At 36.7% G+C, this 16,937-nt stretch overlaps 1 protein-coding gene across 2 annotated transcripts in view; it reads left to right on the top strand.

Annotated features, from left to right (window-relative positions):
* Positions 1-16,937, top strand: part of UBXN2A (UBX domain protein 2A) — a 47,702-nt gene that overhangs the window by 5,126 nt on the left and 25,639 nt on the right. For both annotated transcript variants that reach the window (XM_087437100.1, XM_004418289.3), the window contains exon 2: positions 10,210-10,264. In XM_087437100.1, the coding sequence (XP_087293226.1) occupies positions 10,224-10,264 (41 nt within the window). In that variant the 5' untranslated portion in view covers positions 10,210-10,223. The remainder of the gene's footprint in view (positions 1-10,209; positions 10,265-16,937) is intronic.

Here is a 16,937-nt window from a genome sequence, read left to right as displayed (position 1 = left end):
TGTATCCCAAGTACCTAGAATCATACCTGGTATATAGTAGGTGCTGAATAAATATTACATTTTTAATATTTTTAACAACTTTAGATATAATTTATATGCGATAAGATGCACATATTTAAGACATACCATTTAATGGATATTTTTAAATGAGATAGTATTCAACTGTATCTGTAATGCTTTATTTCTTAAATAAACAAGAAGCAAATAAGTCAAAATGTAAACTTTTCTGAAATCTGAATGGTTGGGATGGATGGTTTTATTTTTTTCTGTTCTTTTGCATGTTTGAGAGGGAAGCAATTTTTAAAGGGAAACAAATAGTCTTAGAAATATAAGATTTGAAGAACAAAGTCTTAAGAAAAAACATTAGTGAACATGAAATCCTGGTTCTGAATATATTTTTAATTTGTTTTCTGATTTTTAAATTTTTTTCAAAATAACGTATACACGTAGTTTAAAAGGCAAATAGTGTTAGAAGACTTAAGACTAAAAACTGCTCCTACTCCCTTTCCCTAGATACAACTACTTTGAACTCAGACTTTCTTCTGTTATTTACAGCCATGTTTCTAAACAATGTGTATATTTTGAGTTATTAATTTTGAATATTGCCTTTTGTATTGCTATTAGATAGATAAGCGTTTTAGCTCTCTTATGCTTACCTGTTTCCCTTCTCACATCCTTTTAGAGGTTTTAGTTGAATTTTTTCCATACAATGAGTAAAAATATACACTATTTTTTCCCCCTTTGGACCTCACGTTCCTTGTTGGTCCAGAAGTAGTATGATTATATTTATCTAATAAATGTAATATGCACTTGCAGACTCGAAAGAACATTGACAATGTTGTATCTTATATTTAACAATCATTTTTAATGGCTGCATTTTTAAAGCATAGAGTTTATTTAATCATAAATCCATTTAAGATGTTATAAATTTTTGATATTATAAAAAAAATCTTCCCACTTATCTGATTTATTACTTTGTAAATCTAATCCCTAATCCAGTGCCTTACATTTCATTTTTAAGTCTAGGGAATAATTTTGAAGAGCAGTACAGGATGGAATAAGAAGTCTTTAGAAGTACAAAATATCCCCTTGAGACAATAGAGACATCCAATTTGCCTTGATTGTTGGATGCCATCCTCTAGGATGGTGTGGCTTAGTGACTCCTACCTTACCCTCTAGCTGAAAGGTGGAGTCTAAAGTTACTATTGGGGATGCTGTTGATGGTGCTATCCCCCACTTAATGTTCGGTGTTCACTCCTCTGGCCCATTGCTTTTCCTCCTTTTTCCTTCCTTTCAATTTCCCCTTGTATTTCAGAATTGCTCACAATTTTCTCCTGAAAAGGCTGAGAAATAGATGCACTGTCAGTATATATTCAATTCATAATGAAAACAATAGAGGTATTTAAAACAATTTTGAAAAGGATATTTTTCAGAGCAGACTCCACTATCTTATTTTAATTCCTAGCTAAACAGGCTAAGTGGGAATTAGTGGTCCAGCCAAATTGGCTGTGGTTATGGGCCGAGCTCCATTAGCAGCAGGAAACTGAAATGGAAGTCAGGACCTAAGATCATTCAGACTGATTTTTTCCCCTGGATCCTCAATTACTCAGATTAAATTCACCTCCAGATTCTGTGGCGACTTTTAAGTGGGAGCAGTAGACTACTTCTAGTGTCCATTTTCTGGTTCTTATTGCCTCGGAATGGGTCTGGTGGACCTTCAGTGCTTATTATTAAGCAGGTCTGCCTTCTATGTAAATATGCTTAAAACTTACATTTTTAAATAGGAGTATTTCCTTTTTGTATATATACTCTCCAGAGGGAATTTAAGAAATGTATTCTTATTTGATATAGTCTGAGAGTGGAACTATTTTTAATGCTTTGTGGAAATGTCCAGCTTGATTATGTCTTCTTTTGGGTAAAGTGTTTTTCGTTAGTTTTAAATCTGTAAAGTGCTCGTAGTCTCTGGGACGTTGATATCATAAACATGTCATGATCTAATTAATAACATTTTCTTAACTATTGTTTTAAGCACATATACAAAGAAGTTGTAATTTGGTTTTAGGGTGACTTTTAAAAGTCTAGTCATGAATAAAATTAATTTATGTGAGTTTATTAAAGTATTGCACTCTAGTATTTCTTTTCTTTTTTTTTTTTTTTTGTGAGGAAGATCAGCCCTGAGCTAATATTCATGCCAATCCTCCTCTTTTTGCTGAGGAAGACTGGCCCTGAGCTAACATCCGCGCCCATCTTCCTCCATGTTATGTGGGATGCCGCCACAGCATGGCCTGACAAGCGGTGCGTCGGTGCGCGCCCGGGATCCGAACCCCGGGCTGCCAGCAGCAGAGCGCGCGCACTTAACCGCTATGCCAGAGGGCCTGCCCCCTCTAGTATTTCTTAAAGCTTATTTAATTTTAAAACATTATGGGCCGGCCCCGTGGCTTGGCGGTTAAGTGCGCGCACTGTGCTGCCGGCGGCCCGGGTTCGGATCCCGGGTGCGCACTGACGCACCGCTCCTCTGGCCATGCTGGGGCCGCGTCCCACATACGGCAACTAGAAGGATGTGCAGCTATGACAGACAACTATCTGCTGGGGCTTTGGGGGAAAAATAAATAAATAAAAAATCTTTAATTTTAAAACATTAAAAAGTCATTGATTTTTTTTTTTCTTTCTCTCCATAACTTTGGTTGTGTTTTTCTCGGTTAAGTAGCCAGACATTCCAGATTAGATAGAACAGACCTGATTTTTCCTAACTTGAATTTTGACAGTTGATAACTGTAATTGTGCAGTAGGCAGTTCATAGCTAGTGTGTGTGTTTAACATCACATAGCACATCCGTGTATGAACTACTAAAATTTCTCTGTGCCCGCATAGCCTTCAAGCCAGGAGTCAACCAAGTGTCTTACAAAGCTCTTTTAGTTATCTTTTTTACAAATTTATCTTTACCCTATATATGATAAATCTATTTCTCATGTTCATCACTTTAAATATGAATTTATAGTACTTTTCACCACTTCAGATTTATAATTTCGGGAGTAAGAGGCACATAATTTTTCACTGAGGATGCAAATCTTTGGAATCACTGCCGTTCTGGGTTATTGAGTAATTTTCTGATAGAGCAAAAGTACTGCCTTTTAAGAAGCTAATGAAATGGCATTATAGGACTCTATGTGTTTATATTTTTTAAGATATTTTTATCCCAATTTTTATTATGAAAAATTTCAAACATATACAAAAATGTGGAGAATAATAAACTCCTGTCTATCCTCATCACCCAGCTTCAATAATTATCAGGTCATAGTCATTTTGGTTTCAATTATAGTCCTTCCACTCCCCGCTCCACTTGATTATTTTGAAGCAAATTCTAGTTATGGTATTTTATCTAGATATTTCAGTAAGTATCTAAATGAATTAAAAAAGATTATAGCTATAATCCCATTCTCACACCTTTAGAATTAACCCTTACTCCACATATGTATCATCAGATATTCAGTCAGTGTTCAGATGTTCCTGATTCTTTCATAGCTTTTTTTCTAGTTAGTTCCTTAGATAAAAATCTAAATACAGTGCATATATTTTAATTAGTTGATGTATCTCTTAAATTTTTTTTTTTTTTATAGTTTTCAGTGTAGAAGTCTTGCAAGTCTTGTTTTTGTTTTTCTTTTGTGAGGAAGATCAGCCCTGAGCTAACATCCATGCTAATCCTCCTCATTTTGCTGAGGAAGACCAGCTCTGAGCTAACATCTATTGCCAGTCCTCCTCCTTGTTTTTTCCCCCAAAACCACAGTAGATAGTTGTATGTCATAGTTGCACATCCTTCTAGTTGCTCTATGTGGGACGCGGCCTCAGCATGGCCGGAGAAGCGGTGCCTCCGTGCAAACCCGGGCCGCCAGTAGTGGAGCGCGCGCACTTAACCGCTAAGCCACGGGGCCGGACCCTGAAATATTTTTTAAAAATGTATTTCCACTCCTTTTTCTCCCAGGTAATATATATGTCGAGGAAAATAGATCATTTCTCCTAAAGAATTTCCCACATTCTGGATTTTGTTAATTGCATCCCTGTGATGTCATCTGATCATGTTCTTCTGCGCCCCACATTTCCTGTAATCTGATGGTTAAATCTAGAGGCTTGAATGGATTCAGATTCACATTTTTTGAAAGAATTCTTCATAGATGGTGGTGTGAACTTTCACACTGAGGCATTTATTTATGTGTGGTTTCTTTTTTGTGATGTTAGCAGCCATTGATATCATTGCCTAGATCTATTTGCCTTAGGGGTCGTACTGGGGATACTCTAATTCTGTAATCCTTCATTTAGCTGAATTCATTCATAAAGAAAACTTCTTTCATTAACTCTTCGGTTTTTCTGAGATAGTTCATACAGGAAAGGCAGGATGAATACTTGATTCTTTCCCTTATTTTGCCAGTTTTCACAATCATTAGTTGGTACCCTGGTATTCTAGATAGATGACCAGTGAGTGAGGTTGTTTTAATGAGTATCAGTTTGAACTTGTATTTGATGTCTTTCAATTCATCTAGTTGTTTTTCAGTCCCATCTTTGGCCAGTAGTAGCGTCTTCGAATTGACTTCTGAATCGTTTTGACACTAATCCAAGATGTCAATCCAAGGCACAAAATACACAGTTCCTACCCCAGACCTGGCGACAGCCATTTCTCCAAGAAACTTTGATTCCTGTTGGTGGGAAATGGTATTTGGAGGCCACAAATCTGGGCACTAGGTCTTCTCATTGTTATTGGATTGCTTGTTTCTTTTTGTCTTTTTCAATGGACAGAACTAGTATGTATTTTCTTCTTCTTTTTTTTTTTTTGTGTGAGGAAGATCAGCCCTGAGCTAACATCCATGCCAATCCCCCTCTTTTTGCTGAGGACGACTGGCCCTGGGCTAACATCCGTGCCCATCTTCCTCCACTTTATATGGAACACCGCCACAGCATGGCCTGACAAGTGGTGCGTCAGTGCGTGCCTGGGATCCGAACCCGGGCCGCCAGCAGCAGAGCGCGCACGCTTAGCTGCTAAGCCACGGGGCCGGTCCCCAGTATGTATTTTCTTAAGAGAAAACTGAGCATGAGTTCATACTGATATTTTAAATTTAGGATTATAGAATTTTTGCTTGGCTTCTTTGATTTTTGTATTTCTATCTCTTTACTCTTACTCTGAAAAAAATGTTGGTTTTTAGCGAGAAATCATCATTATTTATTTGCTTTATCTTAGGGTTTCTCAACTTCAGCAGTATTGACATCTTGGGCAAAATAATTCTTTCTTGTGGGGGCTGTCCTGTGTGTTGTAGGATGTTCAGCGGAGTCCCTGATCTCTGCCACTAGATAGCAGTGGCACCCTCCCCTCAGTTGTGACAACCAAAAATGCCTCCAGCCATTGCCAGATGTCCTCTGAGGGGCACAGTTGCCTCTTAGTTGAGAGTCACTGCTTTATCTTTATACCATAGTTTCATAAAAACAATACTAATATATTATTACTAATAATGTGATTACTAGAAGCTGTATTTTTCCCCTTAGAGTCCACTCAGATATACTGTAAAATTACTGTGTTTTAAGGTTACTTGAAATAATTCCTCCTTGTGTGGTTTTACCACCAAATTGACAGTCGGTTCAGTTAATTTGTTTCACTTTTACTTTCAGTTTTTAGGGATTTCTTTTTTTAAAATTTAACTTTGTTTTATAAGTGTGTAAAATATTTACATGGTTCCAAAGTTGATCTAAAAAACAAGATATATTCAGAGAAATCCAGCTTCTATCCTTGCCTCCTCCACCCTGTCCTCTTTCTCCCAGCTTATAGGTAACCATATTTTTTTTTTGGCTTATTTTTCCTTTTTTTCTTTTTTTTTTTTTTTTTTTTTTAAGATTTTATTTATTGATTTTTACCCCCCAAAGCCCCAGTAGATAGTTGTATGTCGTAGCTGCACATCCTTCTAGTTGCTGTATGTGGGACTCGGCCTCAGCATGGCCGGAGAAGCGGTGCCTCGGTGCACGCCCGGGATCCAAACCCGGGCCACCAGCAGCGGAGCGCACGCACTTAACCACCAAGCCACAGGGCCGGCCGTTCCTTTTTTTCTAATATAAAAAAAAAATATATATATATATATATTCATGTCCACCTCTTTCTTAAACAGTGTATATTATACATATTTTTCTCCATCTTGCTTTTTTCACTTAGCAATATATCCTATTGATCACTCTGCAGCCATAAAAATTCTTTTTTACTGCTGCGTCCCACTATGTGGATTTACCATAGTTTATTTAACAAGTCCCTTATTGATGGACATTTGGGTTTTTCTGCAGGCTTTTGCTATTTCAATGAATGCTGGAAATAGTACTGCAGTGAATAATCTTGTGTGTTCACTGTTTTATATTTTTACTTAAATATCACTGGGATAGATTTTTAGATGTGAGATTTCTGGATATATGTGTCAAAGAAAAAACAGGGCTGGACTGTAATTAAAGTGCTAAAAACAAATTCTGTTCAGGAACTATTGCAGTAGGGGAAAAGAGACCTCAGTGTGGAACTGGTCTCAATTCTGAATGTAACATGGATGAGTGGGGATTTATAGCCAAAGAGCAGGGTGGAGGTCGGTGGATGGAAAATTACTGGAAGAAACTTCAAGGGTAAGGGGCAATTCTGGCTAAACCTATTTCACAGGAGTTTTGCTCAAACTGGGCTCTACAAGAACAGAGGTGGAAGCCCAAGGTCAGGCCTCTCTGAGAAGATGCCTCAGAGAAGCCTGACTCAAGTTTGGTCAAAGAGAGAATCTTTGTCATATGCGTACATAATTTTGGCTGGGTATTGCCAAATTCCCCTTCCTAGGAATTGTACATTTTGCATTCCCACCAAAAATGTATGAGGCTGTTTCTCCATATTCTCAGCAACAAAATGTGTTGCAAGACTTGTGAGTTTTTGCCAATCTGATAGATGAGAATTGGAATCATAGTATAGTATTTGATTCCATTTCCCTCATTATAAGTGAGATTGGACGTCTTTTCATATATTTAAAGGCCATTTGCTTTTCTGAGAAGTTTCTGTTCATATCTGTTGCCTGTTGATGGCCTTTTTCTTCTCTGTGTTAGTTTTTTATTTGTAATGCCAGTTCCATATATTTTTCTTAGTTTGTCTTTTGTCTTTTTACTTTGTAGATGTTTGGTTTTTTAAAAACTTTTAATTTTCGTATAGTTAAATGTATCAGTCTTTTCCTTTATTGCTTCTGGATTTGAGTTATAGGAAAGTTGTCCTTTCTTCCAGGTTATAAAGAAATTTACCCATGGTGTTTTTTTTTTTTTTTTGGTGAGGAAGATTGGCTCTGAGCTAACATCTGTGCCAATCTTCCTCTATTTTTTGTATGTGGGACACTGCCGTAGGATGGCTTGATGGAGCAGTATGTAGGTCCATGCCCGGGACCCGAACCTGCAAACCCTGGGCCACTGAATCAGAGTGTGAGAACGTAACCACTACTCCACCAGGCCAGCCCCCCATGTTTCCTTTTACTAATTGGTTTGCATTTTTGAAAGTTTTTTATTGTGGTAAAATATATATAACATAAAATTTGCCATTTTAATCATTTTTAAGTGTACAATTCAGTGACATTAATTACATTCACAATGTTATGCAACCATTACCGCTATCCATTTCCAAGACTTTTTCATCTTCCCAAACAGAAACTCTATACCCATCAAGCAATAACTCCCCATTCTTCTTTCCTCCTAGTCCCTAGTAACCTCTGTTCTACTTTATGTTTCTATGAATTTGCCTTATATTTCCTGTAAGTAGAATCATACAATATTTGTCCTTTTGTGTCAGGCTTATTTCACTGAACATAATGTTTTCAGGGTTGCATTTTTCTTATTCAGTATTTGGTTGCTGTAAACCTTTTGACTGCTTTCTAGGGTTCTCACTAAATTGGTTCTAACAGTTTCTGCTTGTTTTTTGTTTTGTTTTGTTTTTTTATAATTTTATTTATTTATTTTTTCCCCAAAGCCCCATGTCATAGTTGCACATCCTTCTAGTTGCTGTATGTGGGACGTGGCCTCAGCATGGCCAAAGAAGCGGTGCGTCGGTGCGCGCCCGGGATCCGAACCCGGGCCGCCAGCAGCGGAGCGCACACACTTAACCGCTAAGCCACGGGGCCGGCCCTCTGCTTGTTTTTTAATGTTTCTGTGGGGTCAGGAGCTTGGAGATAGCTATTATGTCATTTTACTGACATCACCCTTAAGCTTAATTTTTCTTTCTTTCTTTTTCTTTTCTTTTCTTTTTTTTTTTTTTGCTGAGGAAGATTAGCCCTGAGCTAACATCTGTGCCAGTTGTCTTCTATTTTGTATGTGGGTCACCACCGCAGCATGGCTGATGAGTGGTGTAGATCTGCGCCCGGGATCCAAACCCACGAACCCGGGCCGCCAAAGTGGAGCACACAGAACTTAACCAACATGTCATGAGGCTGGCCCCTCAAGTTTAATTTTTAAATTTTAAATCTTGGATATATTTGGAATTTATCTTGGTTACAGTGGCTCCACCTATCGAGTTTATTTAAAAGTCCATCTTTTCCTGATTTTTTTAGATCTAATTCTATAGACTCATGGGTTTTTTGGTTTATTTAATGAGTTATATTCCATTAGTATCATTATTTATTTTGATGTTCTGTTTCCCAGATTTGTCCAGTGTCCACCCCTTTAGGGTGACTTCAGTGTGCTTTTGATACGTCTTCATCATTCTTTGAGCACCTTCTTTCTGGAGCAAGATGTTCCAGGCTCATTTATTCTTTCTCTGCCCCAGCACTGGAATCAGCCTTTCCTCTAAGGAGGCATGGTTCCATTTTTTTGGAAAACTGTATATAGAAACCAAGATCTAGGCGCTTGGTTTGCTTTTTGTTTCTAGTATGTCATTGCTTCCAGGACCTCTCAGTGGACAGATAGCTTTGACTATTTTAAACTATTTATTTGATTTATTTTCTTGTTTCTTAAAATATTTTTGTTATAATAGCAAAATAGTATTTTTTTTTTTTTTTTAAAGATTTTATTTATTTTATTTTTTCCCCCCAAAGCCCCAGTAGATAGTTGTATGTCATAGCTGCACATCCTTCTAGTTGCTGTATGTGGGACTCGGCCTCAGGATGGAGGGAGAAGTGGTGCCTCGATGCGCACCCGGGATCCGAACCCGGGCCACCAGCATTGCAGCGCGCGCACTTAACCACCAAGCCACAGGGCCGGCCCAACAAAATAGTATTTTAGAAAGTTTGGGAAAGAGAGAAAATAATCCATCATTTTATTACCCCCAACAATAACTATTTTCACTTTTGAGCCTCCCTCCATTTTTTCATATGCATTCAATTGCATTCCTGGTGTATGAATGATTTTTGTTTCCTGTTTTTTTTCACTTATGTGATATCTTTTTCCATTTGGCTACATGAATTGCTTCAGTATTAGTTTTTTTTAAATGAGGTCTTATTGGCTTATAACATTGTGTAAATTCAAGTATACATTATTTTATTTGTTTCTGTATAGACTGCATCGTGTTCACCACCAATAGTCTAGTTTTTATCTGTCACTATACACGTGTACCAGTTTACCCCTTTCACTCTACCCCTACCTGCTTCATAATTATTTTTAAGGGTTACATATTATCCCATCAAGCAGCTATACCATGACTATTGAGCATTTAGTTTACTTGCAGTTTTTCCTAACAAATAACGGGTGTGGTGGACATATTTTGTCTATGTAACTTACTTTGTTGTTCTTTTAAATTCTCAGAAATGTGGAAAATCAGAGTCAAAAGATAGGAATATTTCTATGACATGTAAATACATCTTGTCAGTTTGCTTTCCCAAGGAACTATAAAAATGAGTTTATATAGATTTGATATTTTGTTACTTAATTGGAGATTGAGTGAAATGTTTCATTTACTTTTGGCTGCTGTTAAACCAAAGGGTACATTATCATTTCTTTATCTTAATTTTTAAGAAATCTTTCTTTTGTCAGAAGATTATCAGACTACAAAATTTAATTTTTATTATTGCTTTACTTTGTAGATGCAAATGATAGCTTTGAGTTTGGTCACCTGTTCTTAAGACCCTTAGTGCTACTTTGGGGCTACACAATAACTTATGTTGAAGAATATTAATGCATACATAAGATTGAATTTATTTAAAATACTAAATTGAGAACTTTAACTTTTTTTCCTTTTTACTTTTACAGTAAGGCAAAAAAGAATGAAAGAAGTAGATAATCTTGAAAGTATCAAAGAAGAATGGTAAGTAATTCAAACTATGAATTTTCTTTATTGTTAATGCTTTTGTTAGTATCTTTCTCTATTTTTACTGCATTTAACTGACTGATATAGTAAGTTTTCACTATGATTAGCTCAGTTAAATACCTAATAGTAATATATGTAAAAGTAAATTTTTCATCATAGATACATTGAATGGATTTTAGTGAAATTACTAAATCTTTTTGTTATTATTAAAAACAAGTGTTAAATTTCTCTCTATTTGCATATTACTTCTGTTATTTAAGTGACAAATTCAAGTAACCTTTTCCTTCGTTAGCCTCTTGTGTTGTACTGTCTTGGAGTCATAGCGGAAATAGAACAGCTTTAGTGTCAGATGAACCTACGTTTGAATCCCGTCTCTGTCTTATACTACCTCTCTGGCCTTTGAGCAACTTAGGTAGATTCTTTGAGCTTCAACATCTCATCTATAAAACGGGGATATACATATGTACCTGCAAGGTTTTTGTGAGAATTAGATAGCTGATATAAAGCATTTAGCCAAGTATTAGCACATAGCAGACACTCAGTGAATGGTAGATGCAAAGTCTGTGGTTCTTATCAGTATAGAATACTTTATTCTCACTTATTTGAGGTGAAATATTTATTTTTGTATTATGCTGTTTGTTTAAAATACTTGAGGAGGTAAATTTCTTTCGTTCATAGTCCATTTAGGGAGACAGACATATATTTATTTCATACTTACAAATACTTTGTAAATACTTGTATACCACATAAATATTATTTATTTTTTCACTAGAGTATTTGTTCTGTGTAAATATTTGATGCTAACTATATGTTTGTGAGATTGTGTGAGGGGCCTCTAAAAACACTCACAGGTTTGATGATTTGCTGAGAGGATTCACAGAATTAAGCATATAGTCATACTGATGACTGTGATTTATTACAATGAAAGGATGCAAAGCAAAATCAGCGAAGGGAAAGAGGACATGAGGTGAAGTCCAGGGGAAACCAGGCACAGGCCTCCAAGAGTCCTCGCCCAGTGGAGTCACCCAGGGTGCACTCAGTTCCCCCAGCAATAAGCTATGACAGCACATATGAAGTGTTGCCTACCAGAGAAGTTCGTTGGAAGTGAGCCTAGAGTTTTTATTGGGGGCTAGTCACATACTAAAATTCCAGACTTTCGTAAGAAAAGTAAGTAGGCCTTTCAAAGGATAGCAGTCAGGTCTGCTGTGTTAACTCTTTTCTACACAGAAATTGAATGACTGATTTAAAAGAGTAAAATTAACTCAGGACTTTTTAAAAACAGCTTTTTTTTTTTTTTTTTTTTTAAAGATTTTATTTATTCAGTTTTTCCCCCCAAAGCCCCAGTAGACAGTTGTATGTCATAGGTTCACATCCTTCCAGTTGCTGTACGTGGGACTCGGCCTCGCGTTGGACAGAGAAGTGGTGCCTCGGGGCGCTCCCGGGATCCGAACCCGGGCCGCCAGCATCAGAGTGCGCGCACTTAACCGCCAAGCCACGGAGCCGGCCCTAAAAACAGCTTTATTGAGACATAATTCACATACCATATAGTTCATCCATTTAACGTATACAATTCAGTGGTTTTTAGTACATTCAAAGAGTTGTGCAACCAACACTGCAGTCATTTTTATAACATTTACTTTACCCAAAGAGAAACTCCATACCCATTATCAGTCATACCTCATTCTCCTATGCCCTGCCCTGGACAACCACTTTCTGTCTTTATAGATTTCCCTATTCTGGACATGTCATATAAATGGAATCATACAATGTGTGGTCTTTTGTAACTGACTTCTTTCGTTTAGTATCATGTTTTCAAGCTTCATTCATGTTTTAGCATGTATCACTACTTTGAATTTAATTAAATAATTAGTGAGGTGTCTACACAAAAGTATTAGTAATAGAGTTTATAATTTTCCTTGAAAGAAAAAGAGATTTTGTTAGAAGCAGCGGTCCAGTAAAAAATGAAAAGAAGACTGATTTCCTAAGTATATCAGTTGTTCAAAGACTATAAATGGTGAAGATCCATATTTACCATGTGTGCTGCTGAAGCATACATAGATGCAAATCCTTCACCTATTTGGACAACAGCTTAGCTGATAACCTTATTTATGCAGAACACAGTAGTGAATGAGAGAGTGAGCAAGAGAGGCTTTTCTGTAGCCAGAATAGAGGAACTCCTGAAACTTCAAGACTGTTTACTTAGCCGTAACAACTTTGGTAATCTGGTTTCCAAATTATGAAGAAGAGTATTGATATTTGCATCATAAAATGATAGTGAGGAAAAGGATGACAGAGTGGAAAACAATGATGAAATAATAAAGTTGTCTGGATATATTTGGTATTAAGGCAAGTCCTCATACCTCAATATGCCCGTGGGATTTTGCTATATTATAACTTAATATAGTAAAATATAAAGGAGTTTCCTGAATTATAAATAAATATTAAATTAAATATAATGTACTTTCCTACTCTTTTCCTATCTGTCCAGGAATGTCCTTCATGCTCTTTTATTATTATTATTATTATTGTTGTTGTTGTTGTTAATCTTTGTTTTTAAGAGTAGTTTTAGGTTTACAGAAAAATTGAGCAGGAAATACACAGTTCCCATATCCTTGTTCTCCCTCCTATCCCACACACACATAGTTTCCTCTATTATTAACATCTTGTATTAGTGTGGTATATGTATTACAATTGGGAACCAATATTGACACATTGTTATTAACTATACTTTACATTTGAGTCCATTCTTTGTGTTGTACAGTTCTGTGGAGTTTGACAAATGGTGCTAATATGTATAGTATTGTATTTTTAATTCCACATGCCAATTGTTAATTGCTGGGATATAGGAAAGCACTTGGCTTTTGTATCTTAATCTCATATCCTGCAGCCTTGCTATAATTGTTGATTAGTCCCAGGACTTTTGTTTTTTTTTTTTTTTTTTTAAAGATTTTATTTATTTTATTTTTTCCCCCCAAAGCCCCAGTGGATAGTTGTGTGTCGTAGCTGCACATCCTTCTAGTTGCTGTATGTGGGACTCGGCCTCAGGATGAACGGAGAAGTGGTGCCTCGATGCGCACCCGGGATCCGAACCCGGGCCGCCAGCATCGCAGCGCGCGCACTTAACCACCAAGCCACAGGGCCGGCCCCCAGGACTTTTGTTGATGTTGTTGATTCTTTGGGATTTTCTTTGTAAAGAGTCATGTCATCTGCAAACTAAGACAATTTTATTTCTTCCTTCCTGATCTGTGTACTTTTTATTTCCTTTTCTTGTCTTATTGGTGTAGCTAGGAATTTCCAGTATGGCATTGAAGAAGAATGATGAGAAAGGACATCCTTGTCTTGTTCCTGATCTTAGGGGAAAGCATCTAGTTTCTCATCATTAAGTGTGATATTAGCTGTAGGTTTTTTTGTAGATGTTCTTTATCAAGTTGAGAGAATTCCTCTCTGTTCTTAGTTTGCTGAGAGTTTTTATCATGAATGGGTGTTGGATATCGTCAGGTGCTTTTTCTGTATCTGTTGATATGATTATATGATTTTTCTTCTTTAGTGTATTGATGTGATGGATTACATTAATTGGTTTTCTAATGTTGAACCAGCCTTGCGTACCTGGAATAAATCCTACTCAGTTGTGGTATATAATTGTTTTTACATATTGTTGAATTCGAGATGCTAATATTTTGTTGAGGATTTTTGCCTCTATGTTCATGACAGAGATTATCTGTAGTTTTCCTTTCTTGTCTTTGTCTTGTTTTACTGTTAGGGTAATGCAGTCTTCATAGAATGAGTTAGAAGTATTCCCTTCTGCTTTTGTTTTCCAGAAGAGATTATAGAGAATTGGTATCATTTCTTCCTTAAATGTTTGATAGAATTCACCAGTGAAATCATCCATGCCTGCTGCTTTCTGTTTTGGAAGATTATTAAATATTGATTCACTTTCTTTAATAGATGTAGGCTTATTTATATTATCTGTTCCTCCTGTGGGTTTTGGTAGATTGTGCCTTTCAGGGAATTGGTCCATTCCATCTAAGTTATCAAATTTGTGGGTATAGAGCTGTTTATAATGTATCTTCATACACTGTACTCTGAACCTCTTAAAAACCTAGAGTGTTTCTTTCTTATCTTTGTATCTCCCTACTACCTTGCATATAGTAGGTACTCAATAAATGTTTGAATGACTTGAATTAACATAATGAAGTTTGTAGAATTTACATACCAAATAAGTAAGATAAAGGAGTAAAACCTCAGCTGTTCTGGATGCTCAGCTTTATTGGCTTTGTACTTAGTAATTAAGTATAAACTGCTTTCTGAACAGAAGAAACAGTTAAATACCAGACAGCATAAAGTGGTTGTAATGATATTATTATCTTGTATTTGAGAACTTACTGTGTGCCAGAATATATACCGGTACATACTGTATACCAGGTATAGGTCTCTATATGTATTTGCATTTAATCTTCACAAGAACCACGTGAGATAGGTGGTAGTATCTGCATTTTACAGATGAGGAAACCAAGTCACATAGAGGCTAAGTTTCTTGTCCAAAGTCAGTGTGACTTAGTGAAGGTACCTAAACACAAAAACCAAAGCCTGAGCTTTTAGACAGTATCTTCTACTGCTACACATCTATACTGGTTAAAGAAAGGGGAAAATCATTAGTATTGTGAGAAATCATCTTAGAGCATGATTATTTTTGTGTAAGAAGTATCACATCGCTTTGGAAAAACCATAATTAATACTTTGTGATAATATGGAATGTCTTAAGAGTATAGATACAATTACCTAGAAGAATAAAAGACTATACTAAATTAAAACATTGTCCTGAGTATCAGCATTTTAATAACAATATGGTAATGGCTATTTTGAGAGACAGTCTAGTGCAGTGAGTGCAGGCCTTGGCAGCCTGGGTTCAATTTCCAGTTCTGCCTTTCAATAGCTTTGTGATCTTGTGCAAATTGCTTAAGCTTTTTCTTTATCTATTAAATGGAGATAAAAACAATATGTGCCTTTTAGGTCATTGTGAGGATTGAATCAGTTAACACACGTAAAGTACTTAGAATAGTTCCTAATGTGTATTAATAGATAGATGCTTAATATGGGCCAGCCCCAGTAGCCTAGTGGTTAAGTTTGGCGCACTCCGCTTTGGTGGCCCAGGTTCAGTTCTGGGCACAGACCTACACCACTCGTCTATCAGTGGCCATGCTGTGGTGGCGGCTCACATACAAGAAACTAGAGGAAGATTGGCAACAGATGTTAGCTCAGGGCAAATCTTCCTCAGCAAAAATAAATAAATAAATAAGTGCTCAATAAATGTTAGATATTAAGAGAGGCTTTGTAGCATGTCAGTGTTAGGTGCATAGACTTGGAAGACAGATTAACAAGGTTTGAATTCTGTCTCTGCCACTTACTAGCTGTGTAATGTCAGACATGTAACTTAACCTCTCTGTGACTCATTTTCCTTATCTATAAAATGTGGATAACAGTATCTACCTTACCGTTCCTGGCACAGTGTAAGAGCTATAAAAGTGTTGGTTATTATTTATAGAATCTGAGAAGTTATATCTCAGTACATTTATGAATTTTTTGTAAGATCAGCCCTGAGCTAACATCCATGCCAATCCTCCTCTTTTTGCTGAGGAAGACTGGCCCTGCGCTAACATCTATGCCCATCTTCCTCTACTTTATGTGGGACACCGCCACAGCATGGCCTGACAAGTGGTGTGTCAGTGCACGCCCGGGATCCAAACCCGGGTCGCCAGCAGCGGAGCACACGCACTTAACTGCTACGCCACAGGGCCATCCCCCATTTATGAATTTTTAATATTGCTTCAAAAAAGATCAGCCAGAAACCATCTTTTCTATCAAACAAAATCTTAGGTAATATTTCTTAAATGATGAAATATAAATACAAAATAAAAACCAGTAGTAGGGGGTGGGTAAAATGAGTGAAGGGAGTCAAAAGGTACAAACTTCCAGTTACAGAATAAATAAGTCAGTCATGGGGATGTAATGTACAGCATGGTGACTATAGTTAATAATACTGTATTGCATATTTGAAAGTTGCTAAGAGAGTAAATCTTAAAAGTTCTCATCACAAGAAAGAAAAATTGTGTAACTATGTATGGTGACGGATGTTAACTAGACTTACTCTGGTGATCATTTTGCAGTATATACAAATATCAAGTCATTGTGTCGTACACCTGAAACTAATATAATGTTGTATGTCAGTTATACCTCAATAAAAGGCGGGGGGTGTGTGTGGGGGACCCAGTAGAGTACTGAACCACTACAAATGAAAGTCTTCAGTGGGAAATCTTATTCTCAAATATGCAAAGGAGCAAAAACGATGATATTCCTGACACGTTATCACTTTTAGTTTCAAGACTGCTTTCTGTTACCAAAAAGTACATAGTAACCTTTTTAAACCCATTTTGAGCCCTTTACAAAGAACACTTTCTTTTACTCTGGACTAATGGTTTTCAGTCTGATGAGATTTTGCCCCCCGGAGGATATCTGGCAATGTCTAGAGGTGTTTTTGGTTGTTATAACATTGGTGGAGGGCGGTATGCATTGTTTCTGGCATCTAGTGGGTAAAGGCCGTGGATGCTACTAAACATCCTGCAATGCACAGGACAGGCCTTACAACAAAGAATTGTCCCTTCCCAAACGTCAA

This window comes from Ceratotherium simum, chromosome 11 (assembly GCF_057802395.1).
Source record: "Ceratotherium simum simum isolate JZ-2026a chromosome 11, ASM5780239v1, whole genome shotgun sequence".
In the NCBI taxonomy this organism is placed as follows: Eukaryota; Metazoa; Chordata; class Mammalia; order Perissodactyla; family Rhinocerotidae; genus Ceratotherium; species Ceratotherium simum.
This window is presented reverse-complemented; position numbering and strand designations above follow the sequence as displayed.